Genomic DNA, 25,898 nt, shown 5'->3' on the forward strand with positions numbered 1-25,898 from the left:
TCTGTATTCTTGCAGCAATGTTCTACACTCTGGTAGCAAAGACAGCACTCTATGTGTGTGCATGTACGTCCATTTATACACATCGTGGTCCCTTAGCCTCATCTCTGTTAGGGATATAATGCCCCGCACATCTTATGTTATGAATAACATGCTGTTTCACAGATCACACTTGCTCTTTTCTTATGGCAGCGAATAAACAGACTATAAAGATAGTATCACTCAACGTTAAGGCCAATCAAAAAGAGGAAAATTGTAGACTACAACCCCAAACAGAAGGGTGACATTATATTACTACAGGAAACTAAAATTGATTCGCCACAATTTAATTCTATGAAACATAAATGGTACAGTGATGCTATTGGATCTGATGCCTTAGGTAAAAAGAACGGAGTTCTCACTCTCATTGCGAAAAGAGCCAACATCGATGCTCTACACAGTAGTGCGGATACTAAGGGTAGATGGGTCTCTACTAAACTGTCAAAGTACGGGAAAGAGTTTTACGTGACCAACGTATATGCACCCAATAAAGATGATCAAGATTTTTGGAAGGAACTCTGTTACCACATTGACACGATACCAGACACCGTATCGCATGTCTTAGGTGGTGACCTAAACCTCCCTATGGACCCTATTCTAGACAGGGATTTGCGTTGTCTCTTCCGGCCGAACAACTCACACAAAGCACTCCTCAATCTCTGTACACACTTCAATCTGGTTGATTCATGGAGATTGATGAATCCAACAGGTAGAGATTATACCTTTTATTCTCCACCCCACGGCTCATACTCACGCATAGTCTACCTGCTCACATCTGCTCACTCCACGGTGGACATTGAGGCCACCTCCATTGAACCACGCGTGATCTCTAATCACTCATGCATCACGATGACTCTGGCGGTACGCAAGGTGGGTAAAAGATCGACTTTATGGAGATTCAATAACGCGGTCCTAAAAAAGGAAGCGAACAGGGCTGCCATAGAAACAGCCATTACTGACTATCTTACTCATAACAAAAAAGGGGATACCACGGACCTTATAAGATGGGAGGCACTTAATACAACAGTCAGAGGGGTGTTAATTAAAATATGTGCAGCCATGAACAAGGACGCAAACACCACCCTAACACGGCTAGAAGAGGAGATATCAGCTCTAGAAAAATGTCACATAGTCTCTAAAGATGGATGCCTCTGCCTTTCCTCAATCCAAGTACATATTCCTTAACACTAAAAGGGCTCTCCTTAACCATGAGAGACACTATAAAGTTAAAATAAAGTTCTCCAAATCCTATTTATCCTCGTTTTGGTTTAATCCGGCCTTAAAGGATGAAGGCAAATTCCTCTTTTGGGAAAACTGGGCTAAGATGGGTCTGAACAAACTGCAAGATATCTATGAAGGATCCTCACCTCTTCCTTTTGCCACCTTACAAACGCGGTTTGATCTCCAACCGCTTGATTTTTATAAATTCCTACGCCTCAAAGTCCTTGTCTCTGCCAGAGCCATCATGCCGCAAAAACCTACACTTTGCAATAAGTTAATCCACCTCATGTCACAGGGTCATATGGTTTCGAAAATTTACAAAATTCTATCTCCTATGCCTCAGAGGACACACAGAAAATGTGGGCGGGACTGGGAAAGTGAACCTTGAGGTTCTGTAAATCTCGAGCCTGACTCCATTTTGTGTTGCCCTCACGTAGGCCTGTGAAAGAGGCCCGGCGAACAAGTGGCCTGGCCTTCTGAGTTCATGTAAACATTAATTAGGTTTCTTTCGACTCTGAAAGAATTGCAGAGAAACTGACCTCTTCACCTGAAACTGACCTCACAAAGCCAATTTCCCTTGGTTTGATCCTTGTCTAAGATTGCCTCTTAATGTTAAGGACCTCGTTAACCTTTAGTTTCCTTGCACATGTTTTATCTTGTTCCGCATCTATTACTGTTTCCTTTATGTTCTGACATTACATGGGTTGTGCTATTCAATTATAAATTTGTCCGGCTTGCAAAGATTAAATTTGGGACATTCCTAATAATTAACTTTTGGGTTGGGTTACTGTAAATTGGGTTTTTGTTAATGTGATACTCAGTTAGAAAATGTGCCCTATTGGTTAGAATTTTGCGCAGTGGGTGTACATTTATAATGAGAATATGGTGTATAAAAAGAGATGTCTTGCTCTACGAAAATTGAGCAGTTTCCTGAGTTGTACACCGTGTTGTATTGCTTGGTTTACTGTTACTAGCTGCAGCTAATAAATTTGATCTTTGACGCCATCCAGAAGTATTCCGTGTCTCTGTATTCCAAGACAGGAGAATCCGAAGACTTTGGGTGTGTCCCTGGCACCGCTGGGTTCTAAGAAAACCCGGTTCTTCAACCTAACTCCTCTAATCTGATTTTTGATTGGGATAAGATCCACCTCACTCCTTTCTACAATAAAATATCCCCGATACTCTCTCAAACCAAATTTATGCTGATAAACAGATCGTACTGGACGCCAGAAAAACTATTCAAGCTCAAACTCCTTGATAACCCCCTTTGCTGGAACTGCAAATCCCACGTGAGTGACATGGCACATATGCTCTTTTACTGCCCGTTACTTCAAACGTTTTGGGATACGATTTTTAACTATATCTAACGTACCTTCCACTTTCGGCCACCCAGAGATTTCACATATATCCTGCTGGGGGCGATTGACTCGAAAATAGCTAGGGATCATGAGAGAAACCTTCTGGACCTCATGCTCACACTTGCATGCAAAGTCGTTCTGAGTAAGTGGAAGAGTGCTTCCGATGTCTCCTTCACACAATGGCAGGAATGGCTGGCTTCCCTGAGGGGAGCGGATAATGACGTCCTCCATTCATCCCCCTGGCATAAACCTCACACCAAACTCTGGAGCTTACTTGACTCATTGGAACTTTGTTACGACCCGCCTTAGGCAAATTGGCTGACATCCATCATGTTCCTCACCCCTTCTTTGATGATACGATGGGCATTAATTCCGGAACTGTATGCTTGTTGTCTTGAACTAAGCTAACTACTTCAGGTTATGTTGCTGCTGCCTGGACCCCCCCTTCCTCTTTCCCCTCTGCCCCCCTCCCTCAGCTCCTCTCTTACCTTTGCCTATCCCCCCGCGTCTCTCCCTCTCTCCTTTCTCCTCTTCTCTCTTCCGTTACATATGCTCCACGGGACCGATATATTATGCATGGATGTCCTGATCAATGCTCTCAACTGAAATTTATTCGTCATTGATTTACTACGTGCATTTCTTCTGTGTTATGTATCCTAGCTCCATTATTATTATTTTCCTCATGTACTTACCCATGCATTATTCTCTGTCTCTCTTTTCTGTGACCCAATTTTTGTATGCTTGTATTTTTGGTATTTCTTGTGTTATTTGAATTCTCAAATAAAAAAGATTTGATATAAAAAGACGTTACTTTCACTAAAGGAAATCAAGTGTTTGTCTGTCAGCTTGAAGATGGAAATCTGATGCTCTATGCTGAGCCATTTCATGTTGTCACAAACAAAGGACACAGGGCGACTGCCCAGTGTCCTTCGAAGTCCATTACATGAGATTCCTCACATTTCTGGCATATGGCTCATTACTTGTCAGGCACTGATCTCAATGTAGAGACTGGGTCTGGAAGGGCAATTGAAGATCCCTGCTGCTTTGTTCTTACATTGCCAAAGCAGATCATAGGCACTTTGGCTGCCTGTCCAAAGTTTCCGAAGACATAGTCAGGATGCGTGATCAGAGCACCACGAAGACTCATTGAAGAGCTATGATTGTATATATATTTTAGTAACATTGACATTTTTTATTTACCAGAGGGGGGGAGAAGTAATGTTGTGTGAGTTAGCAATGACAGAACCCTTTTGCTCTGATCGGGTCCTTAGAACTGTGATGTAAGTTTTAGATCATATTGAAGTAAATGCAGGTTTAGGACGATGAGTACGCGGCTACACACAGAAGGATAAAGAAGTGTTATACTAAGCTCTGTGTATGGCGTAGTCTTTAGCTGGTACCTAGGCTGGGGAGGCCTCTACAGCATGGACTCAGGGTTATTTACCCAGGAAGTTCCCAGTGCATGTCTGAGCAACAAGGATGACATATATTTAAATGAGATGGTAATGAAATTCATGAGAGAGCATGATGGCCAGCTGGCACAGCTTAAATTCCCAGAGGGTGGTAAACAGAGTGCATTCAAAATGTTGTCGCTGTGGTGGGATGAGCAGTAGTGAAAATCTTTTTACGGTGAGTGTCCATTCTGCTTCTTGTCGGTAGTGAAACTATATTCACTTGACTGTAGATGTAGCTTCTGCAACCAGAGACCCTACTCCAAATATAGCTACATTATTACTAATTGTAGGCGCAACACAACCCCATTCTTTATCAGAATTCCAATTCTTGCAGCGCCGGCCTGACGAGGCGCGCCCTATGATGAAGCATGATACCCTAACGGGTGTTTGAGGGCATTATGATCTGAAATTCAGATCTCCCACGACAGGACTACTAGCAAAGAAGGTCCACTTTTAGAGACCCCTTATCTGGCTAAAGAGGTACTAACCTTTTCGTGTGAATAATGATACTGTCCAAGGGAGGAGCTTGGGTTTAGGACCTTGTTAAAGTATTCTGCTCTTCCTTCCCCCTTTTGATTTTTGTACCCTTAAAATAGAGTCCGCTTGTTACAGATCTTGATAAGCTATCTGAAAAGCATACTTTCTTTTCACATGCACAAAGGTTTCATTAAAGATAATGGGAAGGATGCGCCAGAGGGCTGATCTTTATGGCACTACACTAGTCTAACATATTTTAAAGTGCTAACTCAATTGACAAGCACATTTTGCATTTTGACATTTATGACGCGCCAATATCAGATAACATTACCCATTATACTCTATTTAATGGGTAATTAAACCCTCTTCATGAACTAAGCTTTCCTCCAGAGCCTGCTTCCTGTGTATAATTTATGATAATCAATAGGGCCGTCACAGAAGAAGGATACATATATGGTTCAGTGCTCCTCCTCCAACTGTTATGCAAACTACCTTTACTATTTTAGAGCATGTATAATATTTAGATTGCATTGTACTGCAGGATGTATTTGTGACAAACCTATGTATGATCCTTACTCACTGTTTCCTCATATATAAGCCAGCACTTTACATACTAATCTGCGTTATGCATTAACATGCTCAGAGCTATTTAATATCAGTTCAAATCGTCAGAACTCTCCCTTGCATGAGTGTCAAGTTGTTTGCAGACTTGCAATGAATTCTTACAAGAAACGTTTGTGGAGGGGGGTTCCTCACAGTTCCTGGGTGCCATAGCCTCTCAATGCTGGTTGGCGAAACTTCCCTCAAGGCAGCAAACAATAAAGTGATGGAACATTCAAATTAATCTCGGCTACCTGTGATCATTCAAGCTGTATTCCAGTCCATTGTTTTTTCGCCCACTGTGCCACTCCTGATTGAGTTCTGCCACACATCAACCAGTATTGGTCCTGCTCCAATAGGAACAGTCCAGCATGAACTGCCTGGCCAGATCTTCTCCAGACAGGAACACATGTAACCCCATGACCAGTTCTAACTGGTTCTGACCTTCATTCCTTTGGTACAAAGTGTACATATATTCAATCAAATGTGCCTCGGAAACATTATTCCATACACAGATCTATGAATATGTGAGTGTGTAGCCTCCGTTTAACCGATTCGCCGCCGCGGACATTCCACCGCGGTGCGGAAAAAAATTACGTGTGCGCAGTTTGGACAGCGATGGCCATCCTCCGAACACGCCCACCATCAAGTCAGACGAGCGTCGGCCGTCCGTCGCATGGAAAATCTTAAGCCTGCCCAACTCAGCTACCCATGCACCAGCCACCCATGGCTTCTTTCCAGCTCTGCTTAGACCAGTGGCCCCACTACTATCCTTATTGGAATCAAGAGACATTAGCAGCTAGTAACTTTTCCCCTGCTGATATCGCCTCCATCTCACCCCTTATCATATCGACAGGTGAAATCATCCTCTCCACCTGTAGGTTTATTGTGAAACAACATGGAGGTTGAGGTTACAAGTCCATCCATTAACATGCTCAATTATTTCCCTTTGGAACAAGTACCCCCACAGACACACACACACATTTCAAAATGACATTGTTATGTCTCCATAAATAAAGAAAAAACAAATAAAAAAAATAATTTGTTCAAAGCAATGAAATCAGTGTGCTTTCAAAACACGCCTGACTGTAACAACCTCAGTGTCCAAACTCAGTATAATAAGATAACATAAATATTAATTCATGACATCATAATAAAAAAACTGACCTCCTTTAACAAAATGCACCTTTACAACATGTATTATTTAAACATAATCACTCGGTTATGTTTCAAATTCTATCAGAACTGTTTAAAAGCTATCTAAATCAGAATGATTCTCTTTCCCAACAAGGACAATATGCAGACATTGCTACCTCTACCCCATGGAGATAATACACAAACGCATTTATGAGTACGGTAAGTAGTACTGCTGGAGTACTCTGGATATGCCTTCATCTCACTGCTTTGTATTGCACCATCTCTACCATTGTTATCCTGGCCTGCTCAGTAAAGTCTGTGCTGTGAACTTCATTTTTGTCCATGACTCATATCCTGGTGTTAAGCATATTCACACTCTCAACCTGTTTTTCTGTAAACCTTCATCAAAAGTCTTACCTGTAAACTGGTTATCTCTAAAGGTTCTTAGGAAAAAGAAAAGTTTTAAGGGACTTTCGAAACTTAAGGTAACCGGGTTCGGTCCGGATCTGACTGGGGAGAGAATTTCAATTTTTTGCCGCATTAACCGTGAAACGGCATCCCCCTGTGCGTGCCTTCCTCACTCTGGGAACTTTGGCTAGGTTTCCGAAGTCCGACCGAAGAGCCCGGGAAGATTTGTGGGGGCAGATCAGGCTTTTAAGGGCCGGGGGTCCTTTGCCCGGAAACGCCTTATGGGTGATACATAGCGATTTGAAGATAATTCTTTCGCGTATTGGCAGCCAGTGAAGGGCTCTCAAAGCTGGTCTGGCCGAAGATCTTCTTGAAGCCCCGAAGAGCATCCTGGCTGCTGCATTCTGCACCCGTTGAAGGATGTTGATGGTAGCTTCAGGTGCCGCTAAGAACAGGGCGTTACTATAATCCAGTCTGGATAGTATTAATCCCTGGATCAGTAATTTCCTGGACTGGAAAGACAAAAGAGGAAGAACTTTCAACACTGCTCGAAGCAGGCCAAAGCAAGTGCCTGTGACTTTCTGTGCATGCGTCTTGAAGGTTAGGTCGGGCTCAAACCACACCCCCAAGCTTTTGATTTTTTCTTTCGGTGCGGGCAGCTCACCCATACAGGGAGGCCAAGAGGCTTTAGGGAGGGATGTAAAATGCTGGCCCACTTTATACCTCTGGAGTCCAGATCCTGTGTGCACCTGTATTGTCTGTATTGTGGTGGCAGCTGAGGTTATGGTTTGGGAGGTGTGGGCACTGAAGTTAATCTGTCACTTCTGGTGGTAGCAACATATTTGAAAGGGTGCCCTGTTTACCACACTGTGCTGCCTATGTACAGTACTTCCTTACTCCCAGACATAATAGTATATATTTCTGCTAGTCTCCAGTGCTAGAAATGTTAGTTGGAAAGTAAGAACTCATCTCCAATTGATGAAGCGATGGATTTGCATTTGTGACTCAAAGCAGGCTGCTAAATTGACTCACAGCAGGTTGCTAAATATGAAAGAAAATATTCACTTGGTGTTTATCTGCCCAACATGGCCGAGGGTCTTGTGTTAAACCCAGTCACTCTCTGAGAATGCAAAAGACTGACAGGGTAAGACAAACACTAATGGACATCACCCTTTATAGCATGGTGGGCTTTACATTTGTGTTAATTCTATTATTAAAAAAACTGGAATGTTGGGCGATCCATTGAAGACAATGGAGTGCTCAGGGCTTCTAAAGGCTGGTAATAGCCGACGGAGCTCCAACATTCCAATGTTTGTCGTTCACAGCCGTTGCTGTGAACAATGGCCTCGTGAGTGGAGGGAATTTAAATCCCCTCGGGTTCACTGAGGCCTTTGTTTAATATGTTACATCATTCTGCCCTCTAGTGGTGGAATGTCCTAATAGCCTTATAACCCTCCATAGCTGGGCTATACCGGCCATTAATGGTCAGCTCCCTTGTTAAAGACCCTTGCCGAAGCGGGACTTTGAAGGCCGGTATTGCCCGCGAAGGCGGGCTATTAACCCATAGTAGACCCAGTCACATTTCAATTTAATTCTGCAACAAAGTCATCAAGGAACCAAGCAGTATGTGCACTCAATAAAGCCCCACTCACATTTCAAGGTAGCTGGTCACACATGTAAAGGTTGTGTACAGTCAATGTTCAAAACTGACCCTTCATTTAGATGAAGCCGGTAATTGAATGTCATGGCCACTCTACTCTTGGTTCCCGCACCTTGCTTACATAATGGGAGAAAATGGTTTTCTCAACGTCAGTGCTGCTACCAATCTGATTACTGAGAAAGACATGAATTGGACCCAATTTTGACTATATGGCATCCAGCTATCTGCTTTTTGTAGAGGCGCCTCTCCTACACTATTTCTGCTGGCATGCCATGTCAAACATGGCAGTCCTAGAAAAAAAAATCATAAATTTACTCCATATGGACGGAGAAATCTTCAGCATCTCGAGACATGCTTATTATTTCTGAAGAAGAACCTTTATTTAGGTTGAGCGTGAGCCAGTGCGCATTCACTGCTCTGGCGATCTGCTGTAGTAGAGTATGGAAGAGAAGCCCCGCACACTCTCTGCCCATATTTGTCATTGGCTTGTGTCCTTGTCCTTCGTCACTGCAGGCTTCTGATTCAGTTCTCGGTTTGTAGTCCCTCCTTAGTACTGCCTTTTCTTCTTTTGTAACCTCCCATGGCTACTGGCCCCTTTACTTCTGTTGTTACAAAGTACGTGTTTATTAGTCTGTAATCCCTATTTTCGCATTTTCCTACTGCAGGCAGGACAACGTGCACAGCCGGGACAATGGTGGCCGATTGTTAAAAATCGATATCTGCCTGCGGGATGAATGCATCATAACAAGCTCAAAATAGAAGAGGGGGAGGGGCCACTGCAGCATCGAAGAGACTGCTAGGTGCAGCTCTTGGCCCTGGCGTAGGAGTGCTCACTACCAAAGTTAGGGGGTATTATTTCGATGCTGTTCCTCGCCCCATCCCACATCAATAGCCCACCCGCTTTTGTTTTCTTCTTCCCACCAAATCCCCCCTCACTTACTCTCTTCCTAAATTCTCCCACACTTTGTGTCCCCTCTCTCACTGTACCAGCCTGCGCCTGCCCTGCCCTGCTATCTGCCTCATCCGCCAGGCTCCCCAAGGACCAGACAATCATGCTTGCGTGTACGCGACTTAAAGGTTGCACTAGGTACAGTAGAAGCGTGTTTTTCTGTGGGGTGGCGAGGCTCACATTAGGCCATCCTTTGGCTTCTACTGCCTTTCATATCCCTGATCCCAGGCAGGCGCTGTGGATCAGACAAAACTGCCGGACCACCATATTTGGTGGGGAAAGAGAGGGGAGGGTCACAGAGTCAGGAGGAAACACACAAGCGGTCAGGATGGGGCAGGAGAGACAGGAAAGAGAGTGACTGAGGCTGACACTCGCCAGAACTCAAGAGAAGGATTGAGCGGGAGGCAGTAGAGGAGCTACTGGTGCTCAGAGGTAGTTGCGGACTCACACCCTCATCGTACAACAAAAAGGAGGTGCATGAAGCACCACTGGTCTTGAGCCGGCCACAGGCGGTGACGCATAAGAAACGCAGCTTAAGGCGGCGCGGGGGAGGGAATAAATAAAAAATTAGCTGAATAAACCCCTACCCTTCCACAAGCAAGTCCAATATACCAGTTCCTGAAAGATGGGACCTGGTCATATGCAATGAACTGAAGTGGTGCTATCAAACCGGTGCCAGCCGGCAGTAGCGCCGCTACACCCCTACTGCCTCCCTGATCTGGTTTCCGTTTCAGTCTGGTTTCCTGTTATGAGAAGTGGCCCGGCAACACTTTCTTTGCTTTCCCTGGAGTGGGGGACGCGAAGAGGATCTCCCAGCGTGTGGCAGTGTCACTGATTTGGGAAAAGAATGTGACATGGTAAACCGTGTTTTGTTCTATTGTATTTACACAACGGTATACACTCAAAATATCGAGTTTTTAATATCGAGTTACATTAATATCGAGTTAAAAATATAGAATGGTCACAATATCTAATGGACAGAATATAGACTACACATAAATATCGAATAGAATAGCATTAATATCGAATCAAAAATATAGAATGGACAAAATATCGAATGGACAGAATATAGACAGCAAAAATATAGAATGGACAGAATATAGACAACAAAAATATCGAATTTGAGGTAAGTAAGTTAATATAAATTTTTTTAAGTATGTTTTTTGTTAGTATATGTGTGAAAAGTGTATATTTATTTTATAATTTATTTTAATTAATTAATTTTATGGTATTTAATTTTTGCGTAATATATTTCTGTAGCGGGTTGTGGGTTTATAGGGGAATAGGGTGGGAAGTAATTTAATTATAATTAATTAAATATGTTAATTTATTTATTGGTATTTATTTTGAATTAATTGTTAATTAATAATTAATTGGTAATTAATTAAAATATAATGGGTAATTATTTTAATTAATTGATTCATTGATAATTATGTTAATTTTATTAATGTATTTTCTGTAGCGGGTTGTGGGTTTATAGGGGAATAGGGTGGGAAGTAATTTAATTATAATTAATTACATTTTTAAATTTATTTATTGGTATTTATTTGGAATTAATTGATATTTAAATTTTTAATTGGCAATTAATTAAAATATAATTGGTAATTCATTTTAATTATTAGTTTAATTGATAATTATGTTAATTGTATTAATTTATTTTCTGTAGTGGGTTGTGGGTTTATAGGGGATTAGGGTGGGAAGTAATTTAATTGTAATTAATAAAAAATTGTTATTTATTTATTGGTTGTGTTTTGTTGTAATTTTTAATAATTTTTTAATTGTTAATTAATTAATTGTCAATTGGTAAAAAAATTGTATTAATAGGTAATTATTTGTAATAATTACATTTTGTTTGTATTTTTAATTGATTAATTATTATATTATATAAAATTGTTAATTACTTTTAATTAATTTGTATTTGGTATCAATATTTAATTTCTTTTTATTCATATATGAAGTATTTACTTTCCCTACTGTTGCACTCTCTGGAGTGTGAATAGTAATTTTTACCCCTACGCTATCTAACGCTTTCCCTACTGTTGCACTCACTGGAGTGGGAATAGTAATTTTTACCCCTACGCTATCCAATGCTTTCCCTACTGTTGCACTCTTTGGAGTGGGAATAGTAATTTTTACCCCTACGCTATCCAACACTTTCCCTACTGTTGCACTCTTTGGAGTGGGAATAGTAATTCTTACCCCTACGCTATCCAACGCTTTCCCTACTGTTGCCCTCACTGTAGTGGGAATAGTAATGTTTACCCCACCCTATCCAACACTTTCCCTACTGTTGCACTCTTTGGAGTGGGAATAGTAATTTTTACCCCCCGGCTATCCAGCGCTTTCTCTACTGTTGCACTCGCTGGAGTGGGAATAGTAATGTTTACCCCTACGCTAGCCAACGTTTTCCCTACAGTTGCACTCACTGGAGTGGGAATAGTAATTTTAACCCCTACGCTATCCAACGCTTTCCCTACTGTTGCGCTCACTGAATTTGGAATAGTAATTTTCACTCCTACGCTATCCAACACTTTCCCTACTGTTGCACTCTCTGGAGTGGGAATAGTAATTGTAACCCTCCCGCTATCCAACACTTTCCTTACTGTTGCACTTTCTGGAGTGGGAATAGTAATTTTTACCACTACCCTATCCAACGCTTTCCCTACTGTTGCATTCTTTGGCGTGGGAATAGTAATTTTAACTCTCCCGCTATCCAACACTTTCCCTACTGTTGCACTCTCTGGAGTGGGAATAGTAATTCTATCCAACGCTTTCTCTACTGTTGCACTCTCTGGAGTGGGAATAGTAAGTTTTACCCTTACGCTATCCAACTCTTTCTCTATTGTTGTATTTACTGGAGTGGTAATAGTAAATGTTACTCTTCTGCTATCCTATGGTAAAAAAATAGTATATTTTTTATTAATATTATGTTTATATATATATATAGGTGTTTAAAAACGTAATTGTATGTTTATTTATTTTTAACTTAAAACAATTATTTATTAATTTTAAGGTTATTTAAGTATTTTAAGTATGTTTAAGGTAATTATATTTATTATTTCATTACTTTTACATTACTTTTAAGAAATTTTAAAAATTCGATATTTTGACTAACTATATTTTTTACATCGATATTATGTTGGTGATCCTTACACAACAAGACTGAAGGCCCTTCCTTCCACCCAGTCTTGCTGCTGTCATATGTCACCCACCGTATATATCCCACAGCAACCGATGTGACAGCTTGGGGCCCAGCTTACTTCATGTTTCGTGCACCGTCTACCTGGGTCTCTGTGGACCTACACCAAGGGTATTGCGGGGATAGGCGGTATACTTTGTCCATGTTTTCTGTGAGAGGTGGTTTGACCGATCCTTTAGTCTCTCAACCAGTGAGGTCTGAGTTATAGTACAAGCCTAGCAGATCCTTCCAGTATGAGATCCCAGCCTGGGTCCGGGCCTGGCCCACCCGTCAATGCCATGACAGGCAGGCTGTGCAGGCAGCATGGAGGCCTGACCAGCATATCAGGCATCGGCTTCTTTCCGTCCAGATATTTGTGAGGAGAGGCTGAAAGCAAGAGTAGTTAGGCACCCCTGTCAAAAGCTACCTTCAAAACTCCCCAAACTCTCTTCGACTCTTGTGCTTGTCAAAATACATACACCTTTAAGCCAAGGCTTTCCAAACGAGTTGGACAGCCCTTGTACATACAGTCACATGTACCCAGGATCTTCTGGTATGTTGTCTTTGCCTTGAGTCCCCAAGTTAAAGTTTAAAAGTCTATGTTTCCTTTCTCTGTCAAACTGAAGATTTGCTCTTTTTTCTCCAAGCTTGTTGTTCTCTCTCGCCCCCGGGTATTTGCTTTCCTTTCCTCACCATGATGTTTGCTTCTCTTATGCTTTTTTAAATCACCTCCTTTTGTTAATTCTTCTTATATCACCCACACTAAATGCTTGGCTGTTTATCTATAAAGATCAATATACTATTAATTACCATTATTGAGGAAAGCGACGGGAATCCTAACCCATTCAAGATCTTGATTTGAGGGAGTCGAGGCTCCTCCCAACACTCAACAATGGTAATAAATAGCATATTAGCATATGCATATCTATTGATATGTGAATACATATTACCCTCATATGTTCCTATATACTGACATGTACAACTTGTATTCATGTTTTAAAAACAAAAACAGAAATAAAAGGAATTGTTATTTACAATGCCAATAGCTCAAACTTGCGCAAATGCAAGATCTATTACATTGTAAATGCTTGTTTTATATAGAGTAAACTCGACCCGAAGGCATCAGACCGCTTTACATGGCCACCAGTTGCATTAAAGAGGAACACGTTTATTCTGTTAGGCATGAAGAGATTAATGAATTTGCCCCAGATCATAGAATGCTGAGCGTCCCTGCAGAGACTCGAACTAGCTTCTCCAGCTTCGGGGTCGACTGCTCTAACGATTAGGCCACATCCTCTAATGTGTGTGTCTGTCTTTGGAAATACTATAGCGGATGACAGGTCTACCATATTGGCATGGCATAATGGATCTGCCACCTGGTGTGTGGGGCTAGCTAAATGAATCTCTTGTTTGCCTGGAGCCAGTTTATAAAGACCAAAGCTGTTGAGCCCCTGCATGGGGATCCGTTTGTGATACAGTGAAGAAGTCACTCACCTAAGTCTAGTTACAACTTCTGAAAAAACGTGTTTTTTACTTTTCGCGCTCCTGAAAGAAGGGTGAGGTGCTCCTTTGCCTGTAGTTTACTTATGATTCAATTAACCCAGATAAACTGGCTAGCTGCTCCTGCAGGTGTGGTCTTGACCAATTTTATTTTATTGGAACTATAGCAAGAGAGTCTGGTGAGGTCCCTACCACGTAGCCATTTAACTGGGTTCCTCAGAGGATTCTAATAGGCCATGAGCTACTAAAATGCCCTGGATGCTCCAACAATCTAAGTACCACTATGGATGTCGGAAGAAAAACAGTGATGGGTGAAGCGAGGCTTCTAAATTGGGGTTCAGAAGAAAGATACAGAGACTGCGACTAAATGCAGCACACTCCTTTTGTTAGTATCTAAGGTTCCAATCAGGGCTGGCATTAGGACGGTGCGACCGGTGCGGCCGCACTGGGCGCTGATCTAGAGGGGTGGGGGGGGGCACTGACCTTAGGGTGGGTGCTGTGTTTAACAATAATGTGTGATTTAAAAGCACCTGCTGCAGAGTTCCTTGTGTGTCCAGCTTCCAGGCGGCAATAACAATGTGAGGATAACTCTTAGAAATGTTCCTGCTAGAGAGAGAGAGAGAGAGACTAGAGTTTTGTCTAGTGGCAGTTTTGACTCCCCATAAAGTAGCACAGAGGGTTAATATACCTGTTGCAAAGAACAGATCTGGATTTTATGTGGCTAGGTGAGTGGATTAGTAAAGTCAGCCTATACTAGTGCTTTAAAACAAATTAAATGTATTTTAAAGATGTGCTATAGAGAGATGAGGAGTGGTAGTGAGGGAATCCGAGGAGGAGGTCATATGGGGAAGGGGGCGCAAAAAAGATTGTCGTTCCGGGCACCACCATCGCTAAAGCCGACCCTGGTTCCTATATGGACCAAATGCTCATGGGAAAGGAGAGAGCACATGAGCTATTCTACTGCAGTTGCCACTCAGGACAAACAAAACTTAAAACAAATAATTGTCTACTAACTTTATAAAGCTGTTATAAGTTTATCTGGTAATGCAAATCCCAAAACAAAATTCTGTGAATTCCTTTCCCTGTATAGGGGTTGCTATCCTCTCACTATGTAAACAAATCCCCCATCATCAGCCAATGGTAACAGCTTTCGCATGCATGTAACTTTCTCTTAATTTGGAAAGATTGTGGAAATGTTGTACTGGTTAGAGATCATCAACCTGACGTTGCAGTCTTGCACCTCGACATACTGGGCTATCAAATGACAGCAAGACTCAAATTAGACCCATCTGCAAATATGCTGATGCATTAGGTAATTGAAATTTTACTTGATGGCTTGCTGATTATTAATATTAGCTGTGCTAATTTCTTCCTGCTCAGTTAAACTTTGCTCATGTGAAGAGGTTCTGATCGCCGAGAAAGTGAAATCCGGGCCACAAGAATGCTACAATAGCAGACTCTATATTGAATGATTCCATGAAATTCTGATGGTTAAAATGTAAAGCATTCATGTATCTTTCATGGAAAAATGCCAGCTCTGTGCTGTGTACTATAAGTAGGGAGATGTGTGTGAAATGGCAAAAAATATCTCAGGAGCATGCATTTTTCATCTTTAGAGTTTCACATTAAGGACAGTTAGAGGAATGCAAACCAGCAATACTGGCTTTATTAGAAGAATTTGGATAGAAAAACATAGTTTAATGAACGGGGAACAGTCTCTTCCTCCAGATTAAAAATGCGCATGTTGCTTTGTAAAATCGTTACGTATAGTTATTGTTACAAATTTGGATGCGGTTGTCATCGGGCCTAGTGCCCTAAGGAAATTGACAATTTCCTTTCCCCTACCTTGGCAATGACGTACGAGGCAGACACCTATAATTGCCTTAATGGTAGGAGAAAAGTGTGTTTTCACAGGAATATAAATAGTCATTGATCAACGGAAACACTCACCCTTTGACGAAGGTAAAGTTATTTACAGGGAAATGGATGGAATAGCGAAACAAAAAGTGTCTCCTAAAGGCCAGCGGGGCTGGAAAGGAGTCAGTCGCATATTCAGCTGAACATAAGTAAACATTTTGCTGGTTGTTGCAGTTCTGAATGGTCTTCCAAAGGTTGCTGCCTACTGCAAAACTGCAGATTACCCTTCATTTCTGATCACCTCAGAATCGAACAGTCAAACTGGCATAAAAAGCAGACGTTTTTAATTAATCATAGGCAACATATTACTGGCATCGTGTCCAGAGAAATGGACACTCAAGTAGACTAGATATAAGTAACCCAATATATTCTACAAACAATTTATTCGAAAATCCATCGTAATTTCTCTATAAATAGAGATTTTGGATGTTAAACTTCTGTTCAAAGCAGAGAAATCAGTGTGGTTTAAAAATACGCCTGACTGTAACAGCTTCAGGATCCAACTTCAGCATTACCAGACAGAACGATATGAATTCATAATATCTTAATAAAACTGGCCTCATTAAAAAAAAGTGCACCTTTCCAACATGTATTAATGAATATAGCCACATGCTTATGTTCTAAATTCTATCATACCTACTTACTATCTCTCTGTAATGAGAGAATGATTCTCTTTCCCTGCAAAGGACATTATATGTGTACATTGCTACATCTACACCATTGAGCTAATACACAAAAGCATTTATGAGTACAGTAAGGAGTATTCGTTGACATAGGACCTGAAATAGTTGTCAGCGGAGGTAATACTCCATCCAAGCGTTACGGATATCCCGTCCACCTTATTATGATCCCCTTAGTATCTAATGTGATCGTAATACGGCAGAAGGGATATAAGTTACAATTGGGACAGAGCTTTCCCCTCCACCGACATCTAAAACAAACCAATAGTCTCCCGTGCCTTTGTCAGTTGGCTCTAATTGGAATGAGCCTTTGCAATGCAGGCTTTACCATGAAGGGAAGTACTACGCATTTAAGTGTTTTTATTCTTTACCATGCAGTACTTTATCACACTGGTACGTTTTTGTTTTTTTTAACTTTGTATTGTTATTTAAGAGAAAAAGGGGAAAGGTGCTGGTAAAGGTAGGTTCGGGTGACTTTAGATTCAGGGGTGCATAGAGTTAAAAGGAGGTAGGGGGGTATTAGAATTTATGGCTATGGAGAAGAAAAGGGAGGTAAGGGTAATTTTAGAGTTTAAGGGTAAGTAGAGGTAAATGGAGGTACGGGTAATTTTAGTCTTTAGGGATGGGTAGAGTTAAAGGGAGGTAGGTTGATTTTAGGGTTTAAGGGTGGATAGAGGTAAATGGAGGTTTGGGTAATTTGGGGGTTCAGATTTGGATAGATGTACATGGATGTAAGGGTAATTTTAGGCTTTGGGGTGAGTAGAGATAAAAGAAGGTAAGTTGATTTCAGGGGTTAGGGGTGGATAGACGTAAATGGAGGTAAGGGTAATTTTTTAGTTCAGGGATGGGTGTAGGTAAAGGAAGGTAAGGTCAATTTTAGAGTTTAGGGGTAAGTAGAGGTAAATGGAATTAAGGGTAATTTGATGGCTGAGGGGAGGGAAGATGTGAAGGGAGGTTTGGAGTAAAAAAACAGAGATTTGGGGCATTCCACCCACAATCTTAAATTATCTATCTATCTATCTATCTATCTATCTATCTATCTATCTATCTATCTATCTATCTATCTATCTATCTATCTATCTATCTATCTATCTATCTATCTATATCTATCTATCTAGATGTGGGTGTGGGTGTATGTGAACACATACACACACAGATATACCACACATTCATGATAAAGGACAAAGGTACACAAAGTAATCCTATGCATTGTAAAGTTCAACGTGTGGGGTTACATGTTTAGTAAAGACATGTTTAGTAATGGCTAACGTTGCAAAGAGGTATATCTGGCCTTAATATGTGTAAACTTTCTTCTAGAATGGACAGATTGCAGATACAGTTTGATCCTGTCTTTGCAGCAAGAGCTGAAATAAAAACATGTTGACTAATCGCTGCTTTGTCGATGCTCATCAATGTAGATATATAATACAATTTATCATATTAGGATAACATGCGTTTCTCAACCAAGCCTCAGAAAGACATAATGACTGCTCTACATCATACAAATTGTCACAATGTAGTTGGGTCTTTATCCTACGCCTGCTCTTAAAAAATCACCATTAAATTTAGGTACTGTGCACGTTCTGAGAAAAGGCGCTTGTTAAATTGAAAGTAAATGGTGATGTTTTCAGAAGGTGTTGCACGTATAAGATGGACACAAGCACAATGTGATAAGTTAGTATTTTACCTTTTTTGTACATTAACCACAAATACTTGGCGATGTGATTTCCCATAGCGTACCACAAAGGTTTAATATGAACCATTATCATGTCATATATTCTATATAAAAAGAGCACTTCTTACTTTCCCCTTGTGGTTTCGAAGATGCCCTTCTTGAAGCCAACCTGCTGGATGCCGTTGCTGTAGATGGTCTGCCTAGAGGACCGGTTGCGCGTCTTGGCGTCTGCGTCAGGTATGATGGGTGCAGGGGTGGTCTCTGGTGGGGCGCTTGCTGTGATAGTTGACTTTGCCTCCAGGGCTGCAGTTAGGTCTTCTAGCACTGCAGGACTTTCTTGCGTCTGTGGTTTGGCAAATATACCCTCGTGTGTGCTTCTTTCTGGCATTTCAGGCTCACCCGTGACTGCCTTATCAGTTGGGACAACATTGAGTCGGCCTTTGGCAGAGTCGATTGGAGTGACAATGGGGTCGGTGCTCTGCGGCTCAGCGGCATCCACAGAAGGGAGGCTGAAGGTGCCTACTTTAGGGTCAGTTGTATCCTCTTGCGTGGGTTTGGCACTCTGTGCTTCGTTTGTACCAGCATGGTTCAAGCCAAGAATGCCAGATTCTCTGTAGGTGTGCTCTCCCCAGGGGATGCCTGCTGTCACGTGCTGCGTGCTCCCATACCAACACTGTGAAAGGACGAGGACGAGTTCTAGAACATTCATCCTCAAGATGGAACGTCGCAGTACAGCCTTGGCAGTCTATCTATCGGCTGCGAGGTTCGTGGCAAGCCTGGTTCTGCACAGCTCTCCCCGCTCTCTGCGTTTATTTACACTTGTTTGGGGAGTCAGAAGGATGGGCCGTAACTTCGTTTCAGAGAGAGGAAACAGGTTGCAGAGCGTCAGAACGAGGAGAGGAAACTCCACTTCCTGTTTCTGCGAAGGCCCTGGAACCTGTGACCCTTTTGGAGTGTGGGGCGGCTCAAGAGATCACAGAGAGGGCAGGGAGGGCCTCTCCAAAGGCTACAGGATGGAGGATAATGGGACACGCACAAAATGGAAAGCATTGCACATTAGATTTATTTAAAACAGTGATTTTCCCACCGTGCACACACTGCGAACATTGACCAGTTGCCACATTTCTGGGTGTGGAGTTTGCTCTACTCTGAGCACAGAGCTCTTTACAGCTAAATAGGAACTTCAATGTTGTGCCAGCATTGCTTCATTTGTAAAAAAAATAATAATAATAATAAGTGCCAGGGCCCGCCTCAGGATGCCACTGCAGCTTACTCGACCCATTGTCCCTGCAAGCGCTGCCAATAACAGTACCAACACAACTACCAACCATCACACTCCTACAAGAGTGACAATTCAGGCTATTCCAAGCTCTCAAAGCTATGAAAGTGGCTAGAGTGACAGGCATTAGTTGGTTATTATTGTATATTAAATGAATAACCAACTGATGTTGTGCTTGTCTCTAAATTAGATATACAGAGCTACCATGTGACAGACTTTCATAAGAGCTGTGTTGATAATTAAGTGCTAGTTACTATTTATTTATCTTTATTTTATTTTTTTTAACTTTATTTTTGAGTTATACAACAAGTATAATAACATACCCCCCCACAATTGGCATCCATGAACTATTGCATACAGGTCGATGGCCTCATTACGGCACATATGTGTACAGGGATCAGCAAGGAAGCAGTTGTCATGGGAAAAGAAAGCAACAAATTAAATCAGGAGATGAAGCATATGGACATGAGGAAACTGATGCAACCAGCGAAAAAAGCATGCAAGTCCATCACACCCCTACCCCCCCCCCTCCCCATCAGTCCCCGAACCCTCCGGCGTAAACAGTTCCTCACTAGTACCCTCCGAGTCACTCAAGGCCAGTCCGGCACTACACATGGTCCTCCAGGCTAACAGGTCTTCCTGCAGCTTCACATCCCTACACGCGCACTGCATATGGGTTTCCTCCGCCAGAGACCACTCACGGACATCCCTGAGCCATGCGGAGATCTCCGGGGCCCGTCTCCTCATCCAAGTAATGGCAACCCTACGACGCGCCAGGACCAACATAAGTTGTAGTAACTTATATGGGAGATTCCTCTTTTTAGGCTTAGGAACCAGCGCATTTATTTATCTTTATTAAAACACACCTGATCATTTTAGAGATTGAACAACACAGTACATTTGAATTAAAATGAAGGATGGCCCAGCCCTATCACTTTGGAATGACCATTTGCTAAAGTGTGAACTTGATCTGGACTTCACGCTAAGTGCCTAATTCACACATGTTTTCAGCACTTAAATACAACTGCGGTACACAAAGTGCGCATAGAAAGTTGTAGTACTGATATTTTAGAATGTTCTATCTGCAAAATTGGATCATAAAATGCAGAAATTCAGGCAGTAGGGGAGAGTTTCTGCAATCAAATATGGTGGGCTTTATGTAAGTCCTGATGGATTCCCATGTGCAAGTTTGGGAGCAACCAGAAATTCTTAAAGTTGCGGGTACACTGATTACATGCGAGTTATTCTTCACAAAGAACACGCTAGCAAATTAATCCTTGGCCACGCATAAGTACTATCTGTTGTGGAATGGGATTAGCGAGGGGACACGCTCATGTTCAATGGGAGGAGGGGTGTAGGAAAGGGGTCTTCTTTAACGGGATAAATATTTTCTCTATGGCAAATCAAAAAAGAATTGACAAGTGCTAATGAACTGCTGCTTCATGTTTCCATATGGGAAAAAGATCACTGGATGATTATTATGTCTGTTCAAGTGTTACACATGTACCACTGGACAAGTATTAGTGGCCTAGTTTTACCTAAGTATTCCTCCAAGTCTTTCCGTGTTTCAAAAAAGTTTCTAAAAAGTTGAACATTTTCTTCAAAATATTGGAGTAATCTTATCAAAATCTGTGAGCTTTTCCAATTTTGTTTAGTGAGTAAGGTCGCAATTCCACAAGTGCAATTTTAGAGTAAGATTTTTCAAGTTAGTTAATTACATAGTTTACTGAATGTAAATTTTGTTAACTGTGCTCATTTAAAAAATACAAAACCAACAGTTGATCGACAGAATGCAGAACAATGTCATACATTCACCCCAGTACAGAGATCTGGGCCTAAATGCATCGTTTTTTTGCACTCCACACCTCCCCAGTTCAGACATGGCCATATGCAAATCAGCCTTGACCCTGTGCCTCATGGGAACAGTCCAGCCCGAACTGCCAAGCCATGTCTTTCCTGGACCGGAATCAAGCATCCTAGGACCAGTTTCTGGCTATCAGCTGTCTTCAGCCAGGATAGCTTGATTTCAGTGGTGTGGAGAGCATGGGACTCACGTCTGAGCATACCCATCCCACTCGGGGTGACAAATGCAAAACCAACAGTTGATGGACAGAATGCAGAACAATGTCATACATTCACCCCAGTACATAGATCTGGGCCTAAATCCATTGTTGTTTTGCACTCCACACCACCCCAGTTCAGACATGGCCATATGCAAATCAGCCTTGACCCTGTGCCTTATGGGAACAGTCCAGCCCGAACTGCCAAGCCATGTTTTTCCTGGACCGGAATCAAGCATCCTAGGACCTGTTTCTGGCTATCAGCCGTCTTCAGCCAGGATAGCTTGACTCCAGTGGTGTGGAGAGCATGGGACTCACATCGGAGCATACACATCCCAGTTGCTTTTTTTTATCTTTTGAATTTTCAGAGGAGCATCAACCATGTGTATAAAAAATTTAGAATGGTTTGTGTAAAAGGTGAGACAGATTTCGATCGATAAATACCCAAGTATTGCCCGGCGTTAATCGCCTCTCATACCACTCGAAATTATCAAACAAAGAGGCAGGCGCTGGAGACTGGAAGGCAGGAAACAGAGGTTTATTCCGAAGGAGCAGAACACGTCAAATCAGACAACAGGGTATCTTCTCGAGGTGCTCTAACCGCATCTCTGAGGCCTGGCCTCCTATACACAAGTTTATGACTTTATTGCATGAAACACATTCCTGTAAATGTTTTGAAGTACGGAAGACATCCCTGAAATCCCCGCTTCATGCCCGTTCCCACACACATTGACAGTAGAAGTCCCCACCCAGGTCTCAGCAGGTGATGACTGTAGCGCAGCTGGATATTCCGTCGATTCCCGGAATGTGTGCGGCTGATCGGATCTCATGGGGTGGGAGGGGGTTTCGATTGGTCTTAGACCCTTTGAAGAGGGGCAGCTGCCTACTGTATGGGCAATAAACTGCATCCGCAGGGCTAGGTGACGGCCTGGGATCGGGCCGGACAATCGAGCACAGAGGATGGGGCCCATCAAAGGATGTGTGCATCAAAGGGACGAAGGGAGGTGTTGGCCGGGTACGGGATGTGGATTCGAGGCAGGGTCGCGCTGAAAGAGGTGGTTCATGGCCCGAGCGTGTGAGAGCGGGGGCTGTCAATGCGCGGGGGCGGGGGGGTGTCTGCGAGGTCGAGAGAGAGGGAGAGAAAGAAGTGCTGGTTATCGGCAGTGGGCAGAGGGGCCATGGCATTCAAAATGGCTGCTGCTTACGCGCACATATGAGCCTGAAAGGGACAAGATGGCGCCGATAGTGTTTAAGTCGTAATCTAGATTTTAACAGTCCTCCCTTTTCAACATATCTAGCCAGCTTGTCAGTCTACGTCTATCCCCATCATGTTACGGATCTCTACATCATATAATGCTTTAATGTGTTCAGTTTCAAAGTCCAGAGTCTTAGGGCAGATGCAGTTGGCACAAAGTGAGCACAGATGTGGCAAGCATTGAATACCCAGGCAGAATCCACATATCACAATAATCGGTATCAAGATGATCATGAACAACCTCCACCCCCATTCTTTTACAGAATTCCAAAACCAACTCCCAAGTGACCATTCTTCTTGTTCCTGATGAACTTCTAAGGAGAGTCTATGGAGATGTTCAATAGCCTTGTAGACTGAGGGCGAATTGTCTGGTATGAAGGTGCAGCAGCTGGACCCGATGATACGGCATGCTCCTCCACGATCCGCTAGAACCACATCCAGAACAAGGCGGTTCTGAAGGGCCACCAGGCGGACCGCCTGGAGCTCGGCTGTATTATTTGTGAGGATGCCGGCTGTGATGTTCATTGTCGTTTCGACTGCCTGGGCCAAATGTCGGATGGCACAGCTGTTCGCCATCGGACCCCAGAGTGGAACAAGTCCCTTTATTGCATCCAGGAATTGTGCTCCGGTGGAGTCGGCTTGTTCAATGTCTCTCGCTCGCTTTTGTCAGTGATGGTTTGCTGGAGCCACATAGGTGGGAGGAAGGATGAAGGCAATGTAGCAGGTACCTCTCCAACCCTTTGGGAGCCAAGTGTAGGCTTTTGTACCACAGACAAAGTGCATGTTCGGAGAGGTGACGAAAGAGGGTGGGTCAGTTGAGTCCAAAGTTCTAGTGATGCGGCAAGTGCTGTGGCCCACCAACTGCGTGCCGAGACCTTCGATGCATACAAGGCCCGAGATGTTGACGACAGACAGGGCTACAGTCAGGCTGGCAGCTGCTCGTTTTTGGAGGTAAGAGAAGGTGGGTCTGGCTGGGTTGTTGAACACCTGCATTTCAATTCGTTCTTCGGCCGGAATGTCCATGTGAACTGAGACATTGGTTGTCAGCGGGCAGAAGGGAGCAGCAGTTCTTCCTGTTTTGTTCAGCCAGACTCCATGATAAAAGTGCGACATAGTTTTTCCAGAGGTGGCATTATCCCTGTAACTCTCTTGCAAGAGGATCAGCCAAGCAAGGCAGGAACCATGGACAGAGAAAGGTGAAGGGATGAAGGGGATGGAATGTCCAGTGGCATGTGGCAACAGTCCACAGATCCAGCAATTTGTGGCATTGGCGGCAAGGTTGTGCTGGTGTAGCAACTGCACGAAAGAGTTGTTCCAAAACTCCTTCCGTCTCTCTCGGAGTTGAGGTGAAAGAGAGATCAGATGGTGTTCTTTCATGGTGGTAGGCTGTGCAGTGGTTAGAAATACCTCACGGGCTGGTGAACTTTCTTCCACGATCCAGAGGGTGGTCACGAGGAGGAGGCAAAAGAGAAGGGTGATAAAGAGTGCAATAGTCTTTGAGCTGTGTAACCTGTCAGTCTTTGGGTTTCTGTAGTGGGCCTTCGGATATCCGTTTGCTTCCATCATCTTCGTGTCGGGCGCTTCCATCATCTTCGTATCGGGCGCTTACATCATTTTCAAGGGGCTCGGTAGCGGGCAGAACCACAAACTTCGTTTGGCTTCTCTCCTAGCAGCCTTAGTAGTGTTAGGCCACCGCTCTGAGAATTGTAACTTAGTCAGTGGTCTGCTTAGCCGAAGCTCCCTCCTTTCGTCGCAGGTTATACCCTTCTCTGGATGGCACAGTGGGATCGGGAAATTCTGCCAGTTCAAGTGTCTCTGTGTCAGGGTAACAGCTCAAGGATGGTCGGTCTTTGTTCAGGAGCTCTTCTTGGGTAGCCACATCTTCGGTCGTCGTCAGCGTTGAGGAGATTTTCTTGCAGTGGTGTGCGTGCAGCCAGTTCCGTTTCCCTTCCACTCGAAGAGCTGTTCGGATGGTGATCAAGACTTGCCAGGGGCCCGTCCACCGAGGTTCCAGACTCTTTGCTCGCTGGAAATTCCGGATCAAGACGAAATCACCTGGTTGGATCTTGTGCCCGAGGCCCCTGGAAGTGTCGGGGATGGCCTGCAGCACCTGTTGATGGATAATAGACAGAGTTTTGGTCAGATTGCACAGATAGTCAGACATAAGGACGTCCGGGACGTCATGAAAGGATGTCGGTTTTGGTGCAGACCAGATGCTCATAGGCCTGCCAAAAACGACCTCGTAAGGAGTCAAGTGGTGTTTGGTAGGGGTGGAACGCATTGACAGCAATGCCAAAGGGAGAGCGTCTGGCCATTTCAGTCCTGTGGTGGCCACTATCTTTGCTAGTTTGAGCTTCAGCGTGGCATTATGTCGCTCAACCAGCCCAGCAGATTGGGGGTGGAAGACTGCGTGGAACTTTTGCTTTACACCCAACCCCTTCAGGATGAGCTGGATAACCTCGGCTACGAAGTGGGGGCCGTTGTCGCTCCACAAAATTCGACAAAGGCCGTAGTGAGGGAAGAATTCCTTCAGTAAGACCTTCGCAGTAGCAATGGCAGTGTTGTCGCGAGTTGGATAGGCTTCCACCCACTTGCTAAATGCGCACACGACAACAAGCACCTACTTTAGGCCTTGGCATCTATCTAGCTGGATGTAGTCCATCTGCAGGACTTCAAATGGATGGTTGGGGACCCCAAACCCTCCCCGGGGTACGACAGTTCCTTTCCCAGGGTTGTGTTGCAGGCATATCAGACATTGTTGAACTAGGCGTTTGGCTGAGTCTGTAATCCTGTCATTGTGCCAAACTTTGGAGACAAGTTCGGCCATAGGGGCAGATCCTATGTGTGCAGGGGAGTGTGGCATGGTCAGTATGGGGATCAAGTATGAATTGGGTAGCAACCATTTGTTCGTGTCTTTTGTCCGCCAGCAGCCTTCATCGTCTTTCAGTCCCACCCGTGCCCATTCAGTCAGTTCGTGGGATGAGCTCGCCATCTGGATGTCCCTAATAGTTTCCCTAGCGTCCTTCCATTTTTTTGTTTGTGACCTGGTCACAT

General features: G+C 43.3%; 1 protein-coding gene across 2 annotated transcripts in view; it reads right to left on the bottom strand.

Moving 5' to 3' along the window:
• The window catches only part of MMRN1 (multimerin 1), a 286,257-nt gene extending 267,164 nt beyond the window's left edge, over positions 1-19,093 (bottom strand). The window contains exon 1 of one of the 2 annotated variants that reach the window (XM_078676117.1): positions 18,379-19,093. In XM_078676117.1, the coding sequence (XP_078532243.1) occupies positions 18,379-18,959 (581 nt within the window). In that variant the 5' untranslated portion in view covers positions 18,960-19,093. The remainder of the gene's footprint in view (positions 1-18,378) is intronic. The other variant, XM_078676118.1, reaches the window with a different exon arrangement.
• Between the last annotated feature and the right edge of the window lie 6,805 nt (positions 19,094-25,898).

Source organism: Lissotriton helveticus, chromosome 2_1 (assembly GCF_964261635.1).
Source record: "Lissotriton helveticus chromosome 2_1, aLisHel1.1, whole genome shotgun sequence".
Classification (NCBI taxonomy): Eukaryota; Metazoa; Chordata; class Amphibia; order Caudata; family Salamandridae; genus Lissotriton; species Lissotriton helveticus.